Source organism: Pungitius pungitius, chromosome 1 (genome assembly GCF_949316345.1).
Source record: "Pungitius pungitius chromosome 1, fPunPun2.1, whole genome shotgun sequence".
Classification (NCBI taxonomy): Eukaryota; Metazoa; Chordata; class Actinopteri; order Perciformes; family Gasterosteidae; genus Pungitius; species Pungitius pungitius.
This window is the reverse complement of record NC_084900.1, coordinates 24,803,100-24,824,054: the sequence shown is the minus strand read 5'-3', so window position 1 is coordinate 24,824,054 and position 20,955 is coordinate 24,803,100. Positions and strand designations below refer to the sequence as shown.

The 20,955-nt window shown below is 45.4% G+C and overlaps 1 protein-coding gene across 1 annotated transcript in view; it reads right to left on the bottom strand.

The window, feature by feature from the left end:
• Positions 1-6,057: 6,057 nt before the first annotated feature.
• ajap1 (adherens junctions associated protein 1) overlaps positions 6,058-20,955 on the bottom strand; it is a 35,035-nt gene continuing 20,137 nt past the window's right edge. Inside the window, exons 2-6 of the mRNA XM_037478531.2 lie at positions 19,879-20,630; positions 9,618-9,705; positions 9,260-9,502; positions 7,302-7,435; positions 6,058-6,484 (exon numbers count right to left, since the gene is read on the bottom strand). Coding sequence (XP_037334428.1) covers positions 7,363-7,435; positions 9,260-9,502; positions 9,618-9,705; positions 19,879-20,630 — 1,156 coding nt within the window. The 3' untranslated portion in view covers positions 6,058-6,484; positions 7,302-7,362. The remainder of the gene's footprint in view (positions 6,485-7,301; positions 7,436-9,259; positions 9,503-9,617; positions 9,706-19,878; positions 20,631-20,955) is intronic.

Below are 20,955 nucleotides of genomic sequence, written 5' to 3'. Positions count from 1 at the left end.
GCGGTTTGAACACTTAAGGTTCTTCCTGCAAGCACGTCTCTGCTCATTTTGGAGCTTTTTACTCACACCGAGCACAGTACCACAGCTGCTTCTGTCACTTAACTAGTAAATCTACTAATAATAGTGCATGTGAGCCAATGATAATGACCATGAGAATATTGTCAGTAATATAACAAATGTTACTGTGTCCTTAGTATGAATTATGTGATTTTACATGTTTGCAGACCTAAAGCAGCGAAGCATAGAAGCTTGTAACATTCATAATATTTATTGAATAATAATATGATAATTAATATCCTCGTATAATTTTTCATCAAGTTACACAAGGTAGTGAATTTGCAAATATGTTATATGTATTATTATGCAAAAATGATATTTTCAAGCGGTTGCATGACTGTAATAATGACGATTAAAACCATCACTCATGGACACAGCCAGTGCCAAACAAAGAACAGAACCTCTTGTCTCATGTTAAAACCAGGATCTGAATACGAAAGCTAAGAATGGGAGTATGAATCAGCAGGCGAGGGATAGCAGGGTTGATTACAGCTTTGGTTTTGAATAATGGCCACTATTTCTGTGTGTTATGATAAAATAGTGCTAAATGAGATCTAAAAACAAAGTGTCCCAACATTCTTCCAGCTGTGGCTCTGCCTCATTACCATTTACTGACATTTCAGCTTCACCTAAAAAATGAAGTGGTTTAGATTCTGTGGCTGAACCATTGTTTCGTAGTAAGTGAAATGATATTCCTGATCCAACAAGAACATGGTTTGAAGAAAGGAAATTGACATGACATTGAAAACTGTTGGCTCCGACCTCTAAACTCACTCCAAGAAACTGGTATTGGCACATACCCATGTTTGTTTTACATTTTATTAATAGCAACATCAGAGTACTAAATGTACAGAGGACGAATCCAATGAGAATCGCATTTACAGTGCTTGCAAATACAGAGCTTAGTAGTACAAGAGTAACCAAATCAAAGTCACCTGGAAATCGAAACATTTACCAATAACTACAAAAGGAAGAGATGTGGTTCATAAGACACAAAAATAAAAGTCACACAACATTTAGCCGTCACAGAGACAGACTGGAGTCCCTTTTGTGGAGGTGTGTTGTGTGTGTGTGTGTGTGTTTGTATATTACTATAGTCATAGGTGTTATACAAAAGTTAACAGAGGTACTCATTGATATATTAAACACAAATATAAAAAGTTTAAGAGTCACAAAGTACAAACTCTTCATTTTTATGGCGACAACACAACTCGAGTCAGGTTTCCTTCATGGTAGGTATGGATTGTGATTGTAAGTCAGCTTCGATGAACAGACCAACGTGTGCCCACATGTGACCCCCCCCCCACTGAAAATCTACACAACCCCATGTACGCTAGAAATTGAAACTGTGATATTTTTGTATATATATATATATTATTTCAATTTTTTTCCATAATTACTTACTGCTGTGTCAGAGGCAAACTAAGCAAATCCAACGGGCGATCCGCGTCCCGCAGCCAGTCCTCATCCAGCCGGGGGCCCAATGCGAGAGGGGGGGGGATTTTCTCTCTGTATTGACCCGCACTGACAGCGACTGTGCCTCAGCTCTTGTGAATAGAAAAGTAAAAACACGACTCAAGAGGAGAGTCAGAGCCCTCCGCTTTAAATACAGTAAGCGCACAGTACGTGATTCTACTGAAACAATGGGGAGAAGCGACGAGGGATGGGGGGGGGGGGGGAGCGTGAGTGAGGAGCTACGGTGTCCTGACGACGAAAAAAAAAGGACTCGGTACGATACGTATTAGTCTACATAGATACACTTTGTCGCTGCATTTGACTTTTAACGGGCGTGTTGAACATTTCCTTCTTCCCGTCGACGCTCACCCGGCCGACATTTATGGTAAAATCACTTTCTACACTCAAAGCTGAAGGCCTTGATTAAAACAAGCCTGTCCATCGATCCTTCTCCTCCCGCGTTACGGGGAAAAAAACAAATCTCGGCCTTCGTGACGTTCGGGCTTCATGTCATTTTCAAAACAAATATGTCAATAGGTTGCGCTCTGCATGTCTGACATGCAAACAGGAATCTGCAAGCGAGTGCGCGGCGCATCCCTCATGTGGATGGGGGGGGGGGGCTTGCTGATTGATAGCTTGTTTGTGCCGAGGGGGAGCGTTGGCTGAAGAAGAAAAAAGGGAGAAGAAAAAAAAAAATGGGAGCTGCGAAAAATTCATTTGCTGTAGGAAAAAAAAAAAAAGGCATTTCAAGTCTTTGGTGTCTGTTCAAGACTTTTCTCTGTGAGCTGCAACCCCCCCCCCCCCTCCTCCTCCATCCCTTCTCCACCATCTGCCTTCGCTTGAAATAATGTTTCCTGAATCGAATCTGACCAGCGAAGTGGAATCATTTTCCTCCCTCTTAGCTATGATACAACGCTGCTCATCAGCCATCCAGAAACATAAACCGAAAAGGAAAAGAAGCAGCGAGGCATTTCCTGACATATCAGTTTGAGTTCAGACGCAGGTGAAAGGAGGAAGGGTGATCTATGCCGAAGTCTCTCCGGAGGAAAAGGTACACGTCAGAGCCGCTGCCTCGTCGAGAAGCCCTTCAAAAAGCCCGATTGAATTTGCTATTAGGTAGCAGCTCCCCGTGGGCTTAATGTGCCAAATAGTATTTTGGGGCCGACCCCTTTTCATACCGTAGGAAACAGAGAAAGAACTCGCTAATGTCAAAAGGATTCAACAATTTGGTTTTTGTATGTTTGAAAGAATCAATCTCACACAATCATTGTCGGCCTTGTAATACATTTTTCAATAAGGTCACATTGATGTTATACATTGATCAAGTCCAGTGTTACTAATGGAGAGACCTTCTCTTGTAAATCACCACGGTCAGCCGCCCATATTTCTGAAAGTCTGGGGTTCATGAGGAATTAGTCCCCTGAAACTTCAGCACAGATCTCCATTATTTAAAGGGCCAGTGTGTAGAATTTGGTGAAATCTACAGCATGAATGTTAGGTTGAATTATTAACCTTTCAGTATTTTGAGCCTAACTCTCTCATATGACCTGTTACTATGGTGTCCTTAACAACTAAATGGCCTGTCTGAGGCCATTTAGTTTTAGTGTCACTTGATTAAACTTAGTGTCACTTGATTAAACATCAGTGAAAATATTCTTGTGAATATTGCATTTTGCTAATAAATCCTACACACTGGTCTGTTAAAATTAAAGGATATTTCGGGTTCTGTAAACTTTTTACCCAACCTCAATTATAAGAAAATCAACGAAAGCATGAGCAGTCAGGTTTTAAACAAACCCCCAATTTAGCCCTACCTTTTCCGAGGGGACAATAGAAGCAAACTGTAAAATGACTACACAGTTTAGAGACAAACTGTGCTGGCATGAGCTGTATTTCACCCAGTTGGACTTCATTTGTTTATTTCGTGAGTGAAATGTCCTATCCGCCAACATTTTCTGTTTGGGTTAGAAAGATTATAAACAAGGCTCGTGTTGAAATGAACCAGAATTATCCTTTAAAAACGTTGATAAATGGACAGCAGTGAATGGCTTCTCCCGTCACTGTGCGCAACTCTCAAACCGGTCAATTCAGCATCGAGAGGTTAACAAACCTTCTTCCCTCCCCATCCTTTCCTCCGGCAGCTTTCCCTGATCCTTTTCAAAGGCTCGTAAATACTCGCATCGGTTAGTTTACACAGCGATTACAATGTGGCAAATCATACATTGTCTGGGGCAGTTGTAGCAATTTATTTACAAAAAGAAGATGTGACAAATGAATGCAACCGAGTCCAGGTTAAGTTTAGTTGGCTACTTGGCAGCTGCTGTTGGATTTAGACTTTTTTTTTTTTTTTAATAATAGTTTCATAATTATTCTAGTGATGAAACACTCAGAGTTGATGTGGAAATGATATTTAAGAAGAGAAAGCCGCTGGTTTCTGGGCGTGAACACAGCAGGGTGCGATCACGACGCCTCTCGGAACCACGTCCCACCCGGAAATCACTGCCCGGTCTCTACTGCAGCCTCTACTGAAGTATTATACTGGTTAGCTAAGGATATAATACACGTACTGCTTGAAAGTGCAGGTAGGAAGCTTGGCACACGGTTAGTTTTGTTTTGTTGAAAGCAATACTGTAGTTACACATGTAAACAAAGACACTATCCCCGATCTAGCTGAGACCTTCCCCCGAAAACGGGTCGGCCCCGAAAAATAGAACACACCTGTACACAAATAGAAGCAAATATATAGAAAATACATTTACACGTGTATAATATACAGTAAGATTTCCGTCACCCTTCTATTAAGATAACACTCTTCGGTCAAAAAAATATATGTTATGTCAAAGACGCAAACTCGGCAGGGCCGGCGCCGCGCGGGAGGCTGAATCGGTGCGGGTCGCTCGTGAGGGAGGGGGGGGGAGGATGCGGGGAGTTTTCAGTGTTGCTCCCGGGCCGCGCTGGCGCCCCCTGAATGGCTCGCGTGTACAGGCGCTCGTCCCGCCCCGCGGCGCTCTGCTTCCCTTGAATCCTTCGGGAGAGGAGTAGCGGCCGAAGCAAATTTGTGGAAATCCGCCACCATTTTTGAAACCTGTACATATTGCTGTCTACAGCCCCCCCCCCCCCCCCCTCCAAAAAAAGGTTTACAATTACAGAATTGTATTTGTGCTTTGAACAAACCCCACAGCACGGTAAGAAGTAGATTCGTGGAACGCTTCGCAGCCCAACGGTAATCTGTGTTTCAGAGCCGGAGGGCGATACTTAATAATTGGGGAGAGGTCTCCTCGTGGAGGCCGTGGAGTTCCCTCACCCTCCACACAAGAGACAGTTTAAAGCAATTTGGCAACGGCTGAATGGCTCGTCATAATCCTCTTCCTCCAACCTTCCACCAACGCATGCCCCCCCCCCCCCCCCACCCCTTTATCATATGTCCGTGTCGGCACAAATTAAAAAACAATCTATTCGTGCACAAACCCCAATATTCTCTGGCCGTGATAGCTTGGCGTTCTGATATGCTGGGAATATTGTCCTCGAGTATCGGACCGGCTGACCTCGACCTCACATTCCTCGAAGGAGTTCCTCCTCGCCTTTTTGAAAACTCGCGATGCAGGTCGCTGTGATCCCGGGATGGACGCCTTTTTCACAGCTTCCTTACATTCTTAGATTGGAAAAAAAAAAAATGGAAATTTGTCTTCAACAAATTGGCGCATGCCCTTCTTGACGTTCTGACAGAGATTCAGACTTTGTAGCTTCCCGAATGTGTTATTAATTCATCAAGTGAATCCGGGAGTTGCGTGGGGATATTCATCTACTTTCTGCCAAGGGGATTAATTTTTTCCAATCTCTTTCCTATTCATGCAAATTGTAGCATGAACGGTTTGATTTTTGAGGCCCAAATTAAATCTATTCCACTTTGCTTTTGCGTTGCAGCGCCAAATCACAACCAATCATTCGAATGGATCCCAAACATCTACTGAAAGTGAGACCGTGGTGAAGTGTGCAAAAGAGCTCGACAGACCTGAGGCAGTATGAATGTCCTGTCCAGCTCCATGCAGTCTGCTGGGGCTTTCCTTACTCCCATCTGTTTCGGGGCAAATTGCCGCTGTGGGATTCGTTGTGATCCAGCACCACAGAAAGGCGTGGTTTCTCTTTCCATCGGGCCGAACCGGGGACGAATGGAGCAAGCGAAGCGATTGGAGCGGCTGGCACCAGGCGGATTCAGATGGGTTTCTTTGTCGTGATTCTTTGTTTCGCTAACAGCGCTCAATCCCGAGTGCTCCACTGTTAGGGCTGTGGCAGACTCTACTGAGTAAAAAAATAGACGTAACTATTCTTTTTTTAAAATGGGACCTATAGAAACAATGTTTTGTTCACTAAAGCATGTACCGTCTCTCTTTACCCATCCCCCACCTTTCCTCTCTCGCCTCAAACTAATAGAATAGTGCGTCTTATAAATATCTTTTTCCATTATTTTTGCAACACATTTCTTAGAACTATTTCAAAACATTTTCAAATACATTGGTAGCATTTTTTTATCTTTCACATTTGTTAAAAAAAACAAACAAAAATGTAGTTGATACAGGGTTGATATAGCACTCTCCGTTTAGTCCATCACTTGTTGTTGAAACTTTTCTTCTATCCAGGTTGTGGCACATAGTGGCATTATTGGCACATTGTTCAGAAATACAGTTCACCTTCCACCCACCGCAGCTCCTTGGGTTCCTCTTTCAAACATCAAATGTTTTCCTTGAGACACCTGTGACGTCCACAATCTCGTCCCACACATCCGGTAAATATACGTATATAGAATCTATATCTAAATGACTGTACGTTTCCTGGAATTTATGGAGTGGCAGCTTTGTGGCTGCTCTGCTTGTCATCTTTAGAAAAATAAATATCTTCACCAGTGTCCAAAGAGTGATCACACAATTTTACAAAAGAAGCTGTTTTTGTGTGTTTTGTCGTTTCCAACCGGAGCCTGTGGAGAACAAAATCACAATTATCACTCATATTCCAGCACAGACAAACACTCAGAAAGGGCTACTTTGTGATTTTATGTCCTGGGGAATTGTTATCCAGCTCTGGCCTGAAAAGGCCTTTTTGAAATTTCTAGTGTAACACATACGTTGGGCTTGCAGCACGACAATAATGGATGTGATGTCGTTTCAAGGCCTCCGCACTGGGGACTCTGTGCGTAGCGCCGAGCCGACTGAGACTAAAGTGAGTCCAGACGTCGGCGAGGCGCTGTCCTCTCACTACACTACCTGCGGACCATCTATTCCGTCTGAAAATCTGGGTCAATAGCAGACGTTGCACCTCCCCCCCCGGGCTTCCAAGCAACACCGTGGGCCGGGAGCATGTGTTTAACTTTCATGCTTTGCATTTCAAATGCGGGCTGGTCGGGCATATATTAAAGCCGCGCACAAAAACACGAAAAAAAGTGCCCCTTTACTCCGTTTCTGGGTGTTCAAAACAATATGCTTTGGATGTAAGGATGAGAGTGGCGGCATACATATGAATGAGAGTGATCCAGAGATGAGGAGGGAACTGATTAATTGGGAGTGTATAGCTTATAAATACTGATTTATACATAATTAATATCTCTTGTAAACGAGACCTCTGATACGGCAAAGAACTGCATTTTTTATCTCTGCTCAGAACATGGAGATCAGCATAATCATGTCACAAATAACAAAACATATGGCAAGTTGTCGTCTATTCCCAAAGTGGGGCAGCATCGGCACGGCAATCAAGGGTGGGGGGGTGGTGAGGGGACGAAGTGGCGCCGTACCCACCGGAGCATGAAGTCGGGAAGTCTCTTTCACCCACAGGAAGTGAGCAACGGCCTTCAGCTTGTCAACAAGAGATCTCGAACCATTTCTCTGACACAAAGGCCACAGGAATGAGTTGTCTTTCAGTGGGGGAGGGCCTGCGGGATGAAGAGGTGGAAACGTTAATACTGATGGCAAATTCGAGTTGGTTCATATTTATATTCTCAAGGTACATTATTGCTGAGCAGGCGCGCTGATAGCTGTTTTTTCAAGGACTCCACACACCTGCTGTAATAATCGAATATTTAGTGCCACCGTGAACACTGTACCATCTGTCACAGACCAACACAGAGGAGATAATCACATACTCAAGACTCCAGAATCCTTAGATTATCAGTAATAATGTTCTTGAAAATGTGGCCGTCCCTCCTTGACTAATAAATAGATAAAATGATTAAATACACTTTTGAAGAGATGAATGATCCTCCCCTCGCTGGCAGCATGATGAATCTGTTCCATGGTCCTGGACACACGGCTTAAGTGTGACCATCTTTGCAGGCCCTGAGGCTCAGGTGACTCTTACTGCTATCCCCTCAGACAGAACACCCCGTCCACACTCTACAAAGCGTATTGTTACGCTACATACAAATCCCCCCTCAACCCTGTGTGACTCCCCCCGTCACCACTGTGGACTCCTTCCATTTCCTGGGCTCCATCATCACCCAGGACCTCGAGTGGGAGCTGAACATCAGCTCCATCACCAAAAAGGCTCAGCAGAGGATGTTCTTTCTGAGGCAGCTGAAGAAATTCAACCTGCCAAAGACGATGATGGTGCACTTCTACACAGCCATCATGGAGTCCATCCTCAGCTCCTCCATCACCGTGTGGTACGCTACAGCCACAGCCAAGGACAAGGGCAGGCTGCAGCGTGTCATCCGCTCTGCAGAGAGGGTGATTGGCTGCAATCTGCCGTCTCTCCAGGAGCAGACCCCTCTCACCCCGGACATAAACTGTTTGTGCCCCTTCCATCTGGCAGGAGGCTGAGGCCCATCAGGACCTCACGCTACACAAACCGTTTCTTCCCGTCGGCAGTCGGGCTCATCAACAGAGCCCGGGGCCCCCACTGACTAACTCTTACTCCATGTACATATACTTTGTCACTTTCACTTGTCACTTTCTGTTGGCTTGTGCACTTTATTTTTATCTTTATTTTTATTTTTAATCTTCATTTGTTAACTAACCCATAGCTTCAAATTACTTACCCATATAACATATTATTAACTTATTCCTGCACTACGTTGTTTGTTGTCCATTGTCGTACTGTCTGCCGTCATGCACCAACCGCCAAGATAAATTCCATGTATGTCTGACATATTATGGCAATAAACGTTTCCTGATCCTGAAAGTGTACACCTGGTTTCTATGGAAAACACACCTGCTTGATGCATCCCTTATCCCTTTCATGAAGATGGTTAATGCTATACAGTATATGATAATGCAAAAGTGATTTAAAACAAGCATCCTATCACATCCCATCCATAAATCCGTTATTGTTAGAAAAAAACATCTTGACCAGGCCTGAATCAAAACTGCTGTGAGTAGGAGGCAGGAAGAGATGCTCACCATGGCGTTTGAAAAGCAAACAGATGTAGGAGGCTGAGGCCTTTGTAACATTCTAATGTCATTATTACATCTGTATAAACAGTTACGTCGTGAATCATTATAAAACAGAGTTTCTGGTGCATTTGATTCCACACAGTCTGTAAGTAGCTTTGAAAATGTGGATGCATGCCTATTCTATCCTATTAAGAATGGATGAATGTATTACTCACCATCATTGTTTTTTAAAAACACAAACCCTTCTTTTGCCTGTGCTTTTATTTAGCATTTTCACACTACTGCCCTTAAACCCTAACAACGTGACGATTGCCGCTGTAAAAGCTGTATCCACATGGTGCCGTACGCAGCCCCCCGCGCCGTACCTGTTCCCGTTGTAAGCGCTCTTGTAGACGGGCGTCTGCTGGATCATCTCGTCCGTGTAGATGGGCACGGCTGTCCGGACGCACTCGTGTGAGCACTGCAGGCTGTCATTGTAGGCAGTGAAGATGTCCACCTTGCTGGGCACCCGGGCCGGGGTGAAGTCTGTCAGGTTTTGGCAGCTTTCTTCCTGCTGGTGGATCTTGCGCTGATGGCTGTTGTGGCGGCCATTTCCCGACTGCGCACAGCTACAAAAACACGCACCAAAGACAAGAAAACAAACATAAAATCATACCTGGAACCCTGCTAAACCGCGTGGGCGTCTAAAGTGAATGCACCTGACAGTAAAGGAATCTTTCCTACCAGTTTTTAAGGACGAGTGTTGTGATCAAGGCTGCGATAACCATAATGAGAGACACAGTGATTGTGATTATCTGGTGAACTGCCAAACCTGCAGAAAAAAAAAAGAAAAAGTAACACAGGAGGAGGATTAGCTTTGTTGAGGAAATGGTTCTGCTCCGGCAGCACCCAGCTACACACTCCACTTCTCTGTACTCGACGAAGGACCAAGGGCGGCCCTCTTGAAAAGTAAAGGATGACATTTTGCTCTCCAGTAAATATTGATGACACTGTCACCCTCTGCTATTCATAATTTAAGGGTGATATGAATGATTCCATTAGAGTACAGTCAACTTTAATGGATTACGACTACTAAAGTATTATTCTTGCATCATTGTTCAGTTTTATTTGTATTCGTCAAACCAAATGAATCCTCCCCACTCCGAGCTCTGTAACCTTTTCTCACCGGAACTTACTTCTTTACATTTTGCCCCGAGGCTTTCCATAATAAAGCGAGAGCCATTGTTTGATATGCTGTATCAAATAACATATTTGATCAAAAGGTGGCTCTCATCTGCAGTCAGGCATGTTAATGAGGGGGTGAAGGGGCGGCACAAGCCGTAAAGCTGGTTCATGATTTTCTAAAGAGCGTATTTTAACACTTTGAATTAAATGTGTAATGAACACATCCATACGTCTTAATACCAAAGTACAAAGACAGAATGACTAAATGTACATGATTGCCCAAAAAGTGACATTGGCAATGAGAAATGCATTTTATCACTGGGGAGAGAGAGAGAGAGAGAGAATTCCAATGTATCGCGGCTGTTGGTCCATGCACGATTGGCAAATGAAAACCTCCGACCTTGAACTTGGACTTAGGGGGAGTGTGCGTGTGTTTGAGAGCAGAAATGTAAACACGCGACTATGTGTGAGCCTGAAATGACATCGGATAAATAACATAAGGCAGTCTTTAATAAAACAACAAGGTTATGTAGGAAAATACTTTAGTTGAGATCTGGCACTCTAAAACCTATGTGACTTTCATTTTGGGGGTGCCTCCCCCCCCCCCAACATGATGGTGGGGAATACCACAGTCATTCTACAGTACGCTTGTAAAGCACAGATAGAACCTGCCACTTCATATTCATAATGCACAGGCTGTTTGAGAATATATTTGAACTTCTAAAAATTATATTACAGGGCTATCAAAATTTTACACACTCAACGGTCAATGGGGAGCAAACAGAATTGATGTTGTTCACATATTTAAGACGGGTAATAAACCCATCGACCTTTGTATAGTCAAAGAGCCCACTTCAGTCACAGGTATCTGGTTTATTGCTTTGTTTTACTAAGCTGGTTTGGATGTTGCAAAGCAATACAATTATGTCTAGCCTTTAAAATATGCGTCCCTTTGCATCTTATGAATATGGAGGACAGGTTCTCTGCTTGCTCCCTTTGTTCTGTACGACTACAGTACAAAAGCATTGTTCTTAAGACTTCTGTGTGCGCTGATCCCTCATTTTTGCAAGAGAACAGTAATCCAGAGACCCAACTGCGCCCTACACGTCCAATTAGGGGGAGCCTTTTCCACTGTACTGTATGTGTGTGGGTGAGTGATGCAGCATGGGGCTCCTGAGGACAGAGTGACACACTGCAGCAGGTGACACGCTGCAGGAGTGGGAGAAGGAGGGGGAAAAAAAAGAATGATTGTCATGATGAAAGTGCCCACGTGTTCCTTGTACATCTCACCTCTCCGTCACACAGCTGCCTAGCTGCTGATCTGAGACAATTTGTCTCCTGAGTGGCACAGAAGGAAGTGCTGCTCGGTCATTTTTAGGGGAAAGCGTGCGGCCTCCACTCTGCCTCGCCTCCTTGTGGATGATAAACCCCGGCGGTGCAAAAGGCCGGGCCAGGTCAACCTCGGATTAATAATAACATCGCCGACTGGCTTCCCAGCGCCACAGAAGAGGCACATTTACTTCTCTGAGGAGTCATTTGCATTTCCCCCCATTTCCCCTCTCTGTCCTCGTCTCCGGGCCGACGTCGAGGCTGTTCGGCTGGAAGTGTTCGGTTATAAATTGTCATCTGTCCCGAGTCCAGGCATAATAGAGCTTGCCCGTGACCTTGATCAATAGCCGAGGTGTCAGCGTGAAAGGATGCACTTCACAGCCAGGACATTTCTAATTAAAAGCTGCGCTTGTTGAATTTGTTCTCTAATACCAAATCTTATTAAATTACACCATGGCACTACGTAAGGTTGGGCCAATGGAGACTAAAAAATGCATTTAACCATGGAATGGCAAATGTTGTCAGTCAACGCAACGCATGCACGTTGAGCAACTCCCCCTGTCTGAAACCCGAAAAAACGGTTGCGCTGCGTGTAGTTAATTGACGACATGCTAAGTCCCCCAAGCTAGCGTTTGAAGCCAAAGATATGTAGCCTTTCCTTGTAAAGCTCTCGAATGAAACAAATTAACCCGACAAAGTGAGGTCCAGCAAAACAAACATCACCATTACCTCATTTTCAGAGCATTACGTTTAAGGGTAAAGGGATAATGGAGCAGCTAATGGCGTTGGGGACAAATCGGAGCTCAGAGGCCAGTTATATTTTCATCCACGGCTGCCAGTTGGAGGGAAAGGAGATTTGGCCTGGCCATGTGAAACTCTTTGAGCCCAGGCAGTCAGGTTGAAAAATCACCTTTGGCAGTCCCCTCGCTTTGGAGATACCCGGTTCGGTTTTATTTGGTCAAATCACAGCCAGACAAAGGGAGGCTGAGAGGGACGAAGATGGAGCGCGAAGGGGACGAAGATGGATTCAGAGAAGAGAGGACAGCTAGCTTGTGACCTCGGTGGCAGCAGGATTTGAGCTCCCATCGTTGCTTCCAGCCAGAAAGAAATGAGATTTCCTTGCTTTGCTTTTGAGGCCATGACAGTTTGATGAACACGTCAAGTGAGAAAAGCAAGGCGGTGAGATGAAATATATCCTAGATACCTACTTTTAATAAAAGGATCACCGTTCAGACACAAATACTCAGTGTGAGGTCAATAAATGTGCCGAGCTGGTTCGGAGCACCTTCTTAATGGCTTTTTTACCTCCGTCACATCACATTACCTCTGTATTATCAGGCCGAGTACATCACAGCTATCTATCCTCTTTAGTGATATAATGTTTTCCTCAGTACGGATTGAAGTATTAAATGACTATTTGTAGGATGTAGTGACAAACCCCCAGAATGTAAATATATCAATAAGCAACTATGCAGTACCCCTCAGCTGTAATTTAGCTAATGGTGGGATTTGCTGAAAAAAACAACATAACCCATATTAGTAGCGCCTCTCCTGACACAAGATAACATTTTCTAGTTCAGCAACTCTTAAATCCACGCACAAGGCAAATCCCTCAAACTAAGTTTGAATTTTTTCTGCCTCTTATTTCGTTGCAACCCAGGTGTGTCAAGGCCTCAAGTCACAAGGGCTCAAAGCCGCTAAATGGAACTCAGCCATCGTAAAACTTTGCTGCTGTGACATGCCACGTTGTCATAACAGAGTGCATCCTGCAATAATAACGATCTACGTGTTGAATACCAACGTGAATGCACTTGTGGACATGTGTTCCATGTAAACAAATGACAACATATTGTTACAGCCAGTCGTAACTTTAAGTAGCCGTGGACCAATTCAGCTTCTGCATGCAGCCATTTAGACGACCTTGCTGAATTCTGCAATTTACATGGTGTATTATGTGACAGCAGGCAGTTTGTCCTCTGAGTAACAATGCCATAAGGCAACACTGGGCAGAGGATGGGGGGAGAGAGAGAATGACTATTTAATTAGTATTCATGTATGTGTGAGTTATAGTGGAAGCCTTACCAGGCAGCCATTGCAAAGAGCCATTTAGCCTACGCCCACACTGCTGGCTTATACGCTCCTGAGGAATGTGGGAAAGGCCCCCCCCTCCACCCCCCATGTGTGGACGCTGAGCCACCTCCTTCCCACATGGCACCAAGCACGTATGTTTGTTTTTTTTTTTTTAAGTGGGACATGAGACGGTTGGGGGGGGGGGCTGGAAGACTTCTGTCAAAGGTGGCGAGCTTACGGTGAGGAATTTCCAATTAACGTTAAAGTCAAAAAGTCAAAGTGTAAATCTGGGCTGATTTCCACTGAGTCAGCGAGCAATCTAAAACGCTTATTGAAGAAGAGGGTGCAGACAGAGAGAAAGAGGAGCAATTACTCTTGGATGCTACTTCTCGCGTTGTCACATAACTCGGTCAGGCTGGCTGGGAAATGATCGGCCCAAATCATAAAAGTGAGCGTTGAGCCTCCATGACGGCATCCCTCACAGGAGCATGCGCTGGTCTTGAGCTCCTCATGGTGGCAACAAACAAATGGAAAGTACCGTCATTTTCAGGTAAGTGGGGAATGGCTTTGTCCCCGAACTCTGTGTCCCGTCACGCCGTTCTCGAGAAGCGAGTCATTTGGTGAGCAAACAAAAGCGTTCCTGAAGCACTAAACAGTGCTTCTGCATGGCTCCGAGTCCAATTCTCAAGCCCGCTCCGGCACCCTCGCTTGTCTTTTCTGTCCAACCCCACTTGCTCAAGTCGAGGCTACAACAAACAACAGGTGGTGTTGAAATTCAGCCGTGTACCTCCCTGACTGCCAGTGCCAAACTCTCCGGCATCCAAATAGCATCTCTGTCAACGTCTGTGCTTCTCTTCCTTCGGGCAGGTGTGTCTGAAGTGAAGCGGTACTTCTCGCTCTGGCCCCTTCCCTTCCTTCTGGCTCGTATGTTTTTTCTAAGGAAACAGGGAAATGGGGGTTCGACCGTGCACGCCTGCCACCAGGCATCAGCATTTATGTCCCGATTTAATGGTCAAGAAAAGCAGATTCATTTTTACCCGTTTTATTGGGAGTCAATACAGACAGCAATGGCAAATTCATTGGATTTCCATGGTAACGGCTGGGGAAAGTGCTTTCTCTCCGTCTCCCGGTGTGTCTTTCGCTGCTGAAGAGGCTGTATTGCACGCCTCTACAGGTCCACCGCGGGTCAAAATGATGCATTACAATGTGCGCTATGCTCTCCTCTTCAGAAATAGGTTCCTGGGACACTTAACATACATTTTACATGTCCACCCTTTGCACTACAGTACATGTAGACTTACTTATTCACTCCATTCATTTGCCCCTCCACAGTTCTTTCACAAACCAGAAAGGGTGAACATGAATTGCCACGAGATGGATGTATTTATTTGAAAACACCCGCTGGCTCCGACACAGGACACCGTCTTTTACTTGAGAGGTCGCCACGGGGACAGAGCTGTGAGGCCTCTCTGACAGACAGCTTGTGTGCCGCATTCCAGCAGACATTAATCGGTTAAAACGACAAAACATATGGATTGTGCTCAGCACTTTGAAATCAGTTGCCAGCGTTTGGAGTTGTAGACTGATTAGAACTATTAGGATCTCAAACCCAAATACAAATCTGATTTGTATCATTTTTTTTCAGAATCCATAAACCATATTTTGGATACAAAATATCAATCTGTGTCTCTGTTCTCCCTGAAATGTAAAATAAGCAATGAGTGTGTGGGAGACAGAGGGGACGGAGGGAGACACAGCGCTGTTTGTTCTGGTTCCATCAAGTGATAGCTCTCTATTACTCAGTTTCAGCCCCCCTTTGTCAATGGTTCAGATATGTGACAATGCCATTTCTTCTTATTTAAAGTAAGGCAACAGTTTTTTTGCATTTTTAGCAACATAAAGTTGCGACCCTCAGACCTCCGAACGAGACCAAAGTTACCAGCAGTGGCTTTACTAACTGTACTTTTAATCCTCTCGCTGCCATAATGGAGGTGACAGCTCCATCTGCGTGGACTGGAGGGGGGTCGCAGTTACCCTCCTCCCACCTTCTGCGTGTCCAGAGCGCCGTGAGAGCACGATCAACAGGAGGGCTCCTCTAAGTGCTGCATCGCGCGGGCCGAGATGTGCTCGAGAAGCCTTTGGAGGCTGAAAATGCCCGATTGTGTGACACAATCTCAACACCGGGAATTAGAACGGCATTTAAGCTATCAACCTCCCGGGCCGCATGGAAGCCACGACCCGTGGCCTCTGGGCTGATTGCAGAATCACGTCCCCCCCACCTTCGGCGTTTCCCAGCGAGGACAAAGTTGACGGCGGCCCATTGTGAAGCTGTGCATCCTTTGTCCGGGGAAAGTTGGGGGCGGGGTGGGCACAGGGACTTGTTGGATTTTCTGCAACAACAGAAAGACTTGTCCCTTTGATTGTCCAGTGCATCGGTGCCAACACTGAGTGGGAGTAAAGACACATAGCCCGCAGTCAATAAGTGCAACACAGGCGGGCTGTGGCGAGCTGTCATGTTCTCCGTGTCATTGCACAGTAGGTGTCCAACCGAACCAAACGGGTAGGCAGAATGTCACAGAGAGTCACAAGCTAAGTGAAACGCTGTTTGTGACTAACCACTCTGAACATAGTAGGCAGACACTTCTTTTTCCGCAGAATCCAGTGTTCTATAACACATTGTTGTTAAGATATACTTTAAGCTCAAGTCACATTGCAAATGTTCCTTCTAAGGGAATAAAAAACATCAAATCACAGCAACATGGGCAAAAAAAAAAGATTGCCTGACTTGGTCTCCAACAACACAAGCTGAATTGGCTCCGCTGGGCCTCGCTGGCATCACGTTCCTGGTGATAATTAAAAAGAGTGAATGAGTGAGTGTCTGGCCATGTTAAAATTCCTCTTGCCAGAGACAGAAAGGAGTAATTTAATGAGGAGACTCTGGGTGTGTTTGTTTACGGTGCAAACATCTGACTCGATGCGGGGAGACTTTGGAAGCTTTCTTTGCCGAGCCCTGCCGCCTTGCCATCGCGGTGAGACGGATCCAACAGCGCTTGTCAAAGATGCATCACCCCGTGATGTATCGACGATTACATCAGACCACCGTCAACAGGCAAAGTGGGAGATTCAGACCGCCGCCACATCCATGTGAGGCAAAAAGGCCTCCTCCTCCTCTGCCTCCTTCTACAAACAACCACCTGCATCTATGTTTGACATTAGAGCAAGAAACCTCCCTCTATTCTCACACACACACACACACACACACACACACACACAACCAGAAACAGCGTGAGATGATTCCGGTCATGATACTCACATCACATGCCTTATGTGGCTGAGACAAAGTACACTAATGTGTGCTTGCTGCCTTCATGAGTCAGACTGAAGCAGTTCAAGCGGATCGTTTATTGCAGGGGGCTATGTTCCTGCTGTGATCCCACAGCTCTCACAACCACGCGCATTCTCTGAGCTGCATGTGGAAGGGATTATGTGTATTATTCTTTCTAAAAACAATGTTTTTGTTAGCAATAAAAGGGACGCAACGTGCAGGGTTAGGCTCCATACATTTAAACAGTTCCATCTGACTGTGCCTTTGATATGAATTGTCATTTTATGTGAGCAAACACTTCCATTCGGTAAAAAAGAACGAACGTACCTACAGTGGCTTGTTCCGCACGACTTGGACACGTCTCTTAGTTACCCGTTATATGCTTTTAGATTAACAATTAACGATTAACTGTGATGTCGGGCTGGCCAGGTGCTGTCTGAGTCGACGGTGTCGGATGACGCAGCGAGACGGAGAGCACCTCCCGCGCACAATGATTCTCTGATCAAATATTGAAGAATTACATCAGCATTTGTTCGACGTTCCCTCGACCACACGGTGGGGGGGTTGATCACCTGGCGTTCATGGAGCTGCACGTTTCACACACTGCCACGCTGCTATTTGAACAATCGCAATTGGAATGTGTGAGCAGTACTTGAGCCGGTTACATATTTGTGAGTGTAATACGTCTCCATTAACTTGACATGGTTTACACCGGCCCTCAAAGTCAGCCTTTATGGGGTTGTTTATACGATACGACATTAATACACCATCATGCAGCCATCATCATTAATGAGACCTATTGGAGATATGTCTTCCAGAGCAGAGAACACATTTCGTCTCCCTCTGTGTGTGTTGTTATCCGGGCTTTGTTTGCACCTCGGCAGCTATTTCATGTTGTTCATTTCTTTCAACACAATTTCAGACTAAAATGATGCTTGTTAAAAGGATTTCCACCTAAATATATGAATATGTAGCAAGCACACCAACATGAGCTGTCAGAAGAAAGACCGGATTGCACAATAAAACCACAATGTAGTCCTAATATTAAACTGTTGAGGGGGGAGGGGTCTGTTATAATAGTAGGGGAAACACTGAGCTGAATCCATGCAATAAGAAATCCCAAGCCTCAAGCTGAAATCTATTTGAGTTGAATTGTCTCCTGATTAAGATCCTTTGACTCGAGTTTTTCCTGTCTCCGTTTGTGTGTAGTTCAGACTTCGATTGAATGTAAAGAATCCATAAAGATGTTCTAAGACAAAGCAGGAAAGATAAAAGAAAGAGAACAAGTGAAGCACCTCTCCTTTGGTAAATCTTTTGTTTTATCAGCCATCCAGTGCTGTGCTGTCCGTGTGGTAATTATGTCTTGCCTTGGGGCCAATATGAGGCTCACACGGGTTAATGGGTTGTGAAGGAAATACAAAAGTTTTCTGCTTTGCTTTGAGAAGAGATTCTATTCATCTGCTCTGAGACACACTCTGCTTATTGGTACAATAATGTGCACCCGCTCTAAGAAATGAGAACCTTCTTTTCATTTTCCCCTCGGATGGAATATCAAGCTGTCACCCTGAAGCACTTGGTCGGTCTCCCACCAACCTCCCAGCCAGAAAAAATAAAAGCATCACAACATTGTTGACAAGACAATTACATGCTGCCATTTCATGTACACCTCAGTCACCACAGGGCAGTATACATTCATACCGCAGACATTAAGACCTACTTTTATGATCATTTGTGTTCCTACATGAGTGTTTTACGATGACACTCAGAAGGCGTACGGTTGTATTTTTGTTTTAATAAGGGCAATAGTTGTTCTATTGGAACACAAACGTCTGTATTTGTTTGACTGGTTTTGAACATATTGAACCCACAGGACCGACGGTTAAAACCACCACTGTCAATACTATGGAGGTCGGTAAGGTCGAGTACAGCTCCACAAAACAGTGTGACTCAAGTGTTTGGAGTGAGAAAACAGCACAGGGAACTTTTCTTGCATAAAAATAATCCATAATCAAGCCAAAAATCAATATTTAGAGTGAGTGCAATTTTTTGTTCCGCTGTGCTTTAAGACCTTTTTCATGTAATTGAGTAGGAGGTTGCCAAGGACTTTTGATCACCGTTTCTGTTTGCTGCCTCATTTCATGACATTTATATTAATGCACCAAATGGGTGCAATTAGCATAGTGCTTGCTTCACAAGTTGTTAAACATGACTTATGCTTTATGGCTACCTGTATGGTCTATTTAAAAAGAGGTGTTCCTCGCGGGCTTAATGAAATGCTAAATCCGATATGTCTGGCTGCAGGGTTGTGTGTTCACTGCACAGAGGGACGGTCCATAAAAATCCTGCGGGCTAATGGAGGTAATTCAGGCACGAGGAGAGCGGTGTGTGAATTATGTAAATACTCCGTAAATGTGTTGCTATTCTCCCATTTTATAGGTGGATCATTAGTCTTGTGCTACAAAGAATAAAAAAGGGGTAATTTTAACAATTTACCCACTTTAAAATCCTCCATTCTGTATGCATTGTGACCTTTGCCGCAACCAAATGTCATCTTGATGCCACATATTTTTTCCCCTCGCAAGCAGAGGATTTTTAAAAAACCTTATTCGTCACATTCCTGATCCGGTTGTTTTGTTTAATTAGTTTAATACATGCACGTTGGCAAGCAAAGACAAAAGGCCTGTTAAGAATGTTGAGTGCAAAGGTCTGCTTCGATACTTCATTGCATGAAACAAATGAAGTCATCTTAACTTCGCAGAGCAGAAGCTAATTTATCTGGGTAAAGAACACTTTACACACTACCGGTGTTCATTTCTGTGCCATGCGGATCTCTTATCGGTACCAATTTCATGAATTTGTAAACTGCCTCTAGTTAAAGGTGAAGTGCGCTATTCTTTTTTTTTAATGACAACCTGCAGAAGAGAACTAAGTTCCTAACAGCTCCATATACCTGTTCTGTATTGTAGGCATGGATGAGTCTGTTAAGTGCTACTGAAGCACAGAGATGCAACAAACGCAGCGTGAACCAGGATTTCTGGACGACCTCATTGCAACCAATGAAATTCACGACAGGTGAAAAGCTGTTCTACGTCTTACCTGGTGTGTCCACATATGGCTTTGTGGTTTTTTCCGCCTCCCCTGTGCTGACAGTGGCCTTGGTGGTGCTGAGCCTCCTGGGCTCTGGGGTAGTCACCACAGTGAACGTCCTTTGGGAGAGCCTGGTTGTAGTGCTAGGGCTCGTGGCCATCATGGTAGCCACCACCTTCGTGGTCAGCGTTGCGTTGGGCTTGCCGTTGTCATCGACGCCATCGGTCCCAGTGGGTCCCCAGTCAATAAATCCGGCCACCGTGGTCGTCCGGCCCTCCTGGGACTTGTCGTGGCCGCCCCATTTGAGCTGCCTCCTGGCTCTGAGTAACGACCCCGCCGCGCCTCCTCTGCTCCCGCTGGGCGGAACCGCCGGAGCGACTAAAGCCAAAGGGTCGCTCGTCTCCATCTGAGAGTATCTCAGCCGGCACTCCTTACACGCCGCCGGCTCTTTCTGCGCTGGCTTCCGATGCTTCTGGCCCTTGACCTTGGGGCCGATCCCCGCCCTGCCGTCTTGGGGTGGGGGGATGGAGTTGAGAAGGCGGCGGGCCAACGGGCCGGCTGTTCTCCAGTGAAGCTTGTTGGGCGCGTCCCACACCGGCTGCCAGCGAGGCCGAGAGCGAGGCGCCGGTTGCGCCGTGAGCTTGACCCCCGTGCTCTCGCTGAGGGGGCTGCACGCGGAGAAGTCCAGGGTGAGGTGCGTCACGGCCAGCAGGATCCACACCCGTTGGCCCACACAGCTGCCTGGCCTGGAAGCAGACGGACTGCAGAGAAGGGAGAGAGAGCAAACGAGAGAAGGCCTTTTATTCACTGTGTGTTCCAACCATGCCAATGAGGTTCCCTCTGTCGCCGCCCCTTCCAGACTCACATTAGCATTCACCCTCCACCGTGCACTGCCGGCAAAGTTCTACTCCACAACTTCTTCAACTCCTCCTCAAACGAGCTTTGATAATAATTAGGTTCTCGGGCGCGGGTCTCTTGAATCGCAGTTCAAAAGTCGGGGCGCAAAGGAAATGTTGTACAACATGTGACAGATTATGGATGTGCACTCTTTGCTCTCAGCAGTCAAAAGCAGCGATGACTTATCCT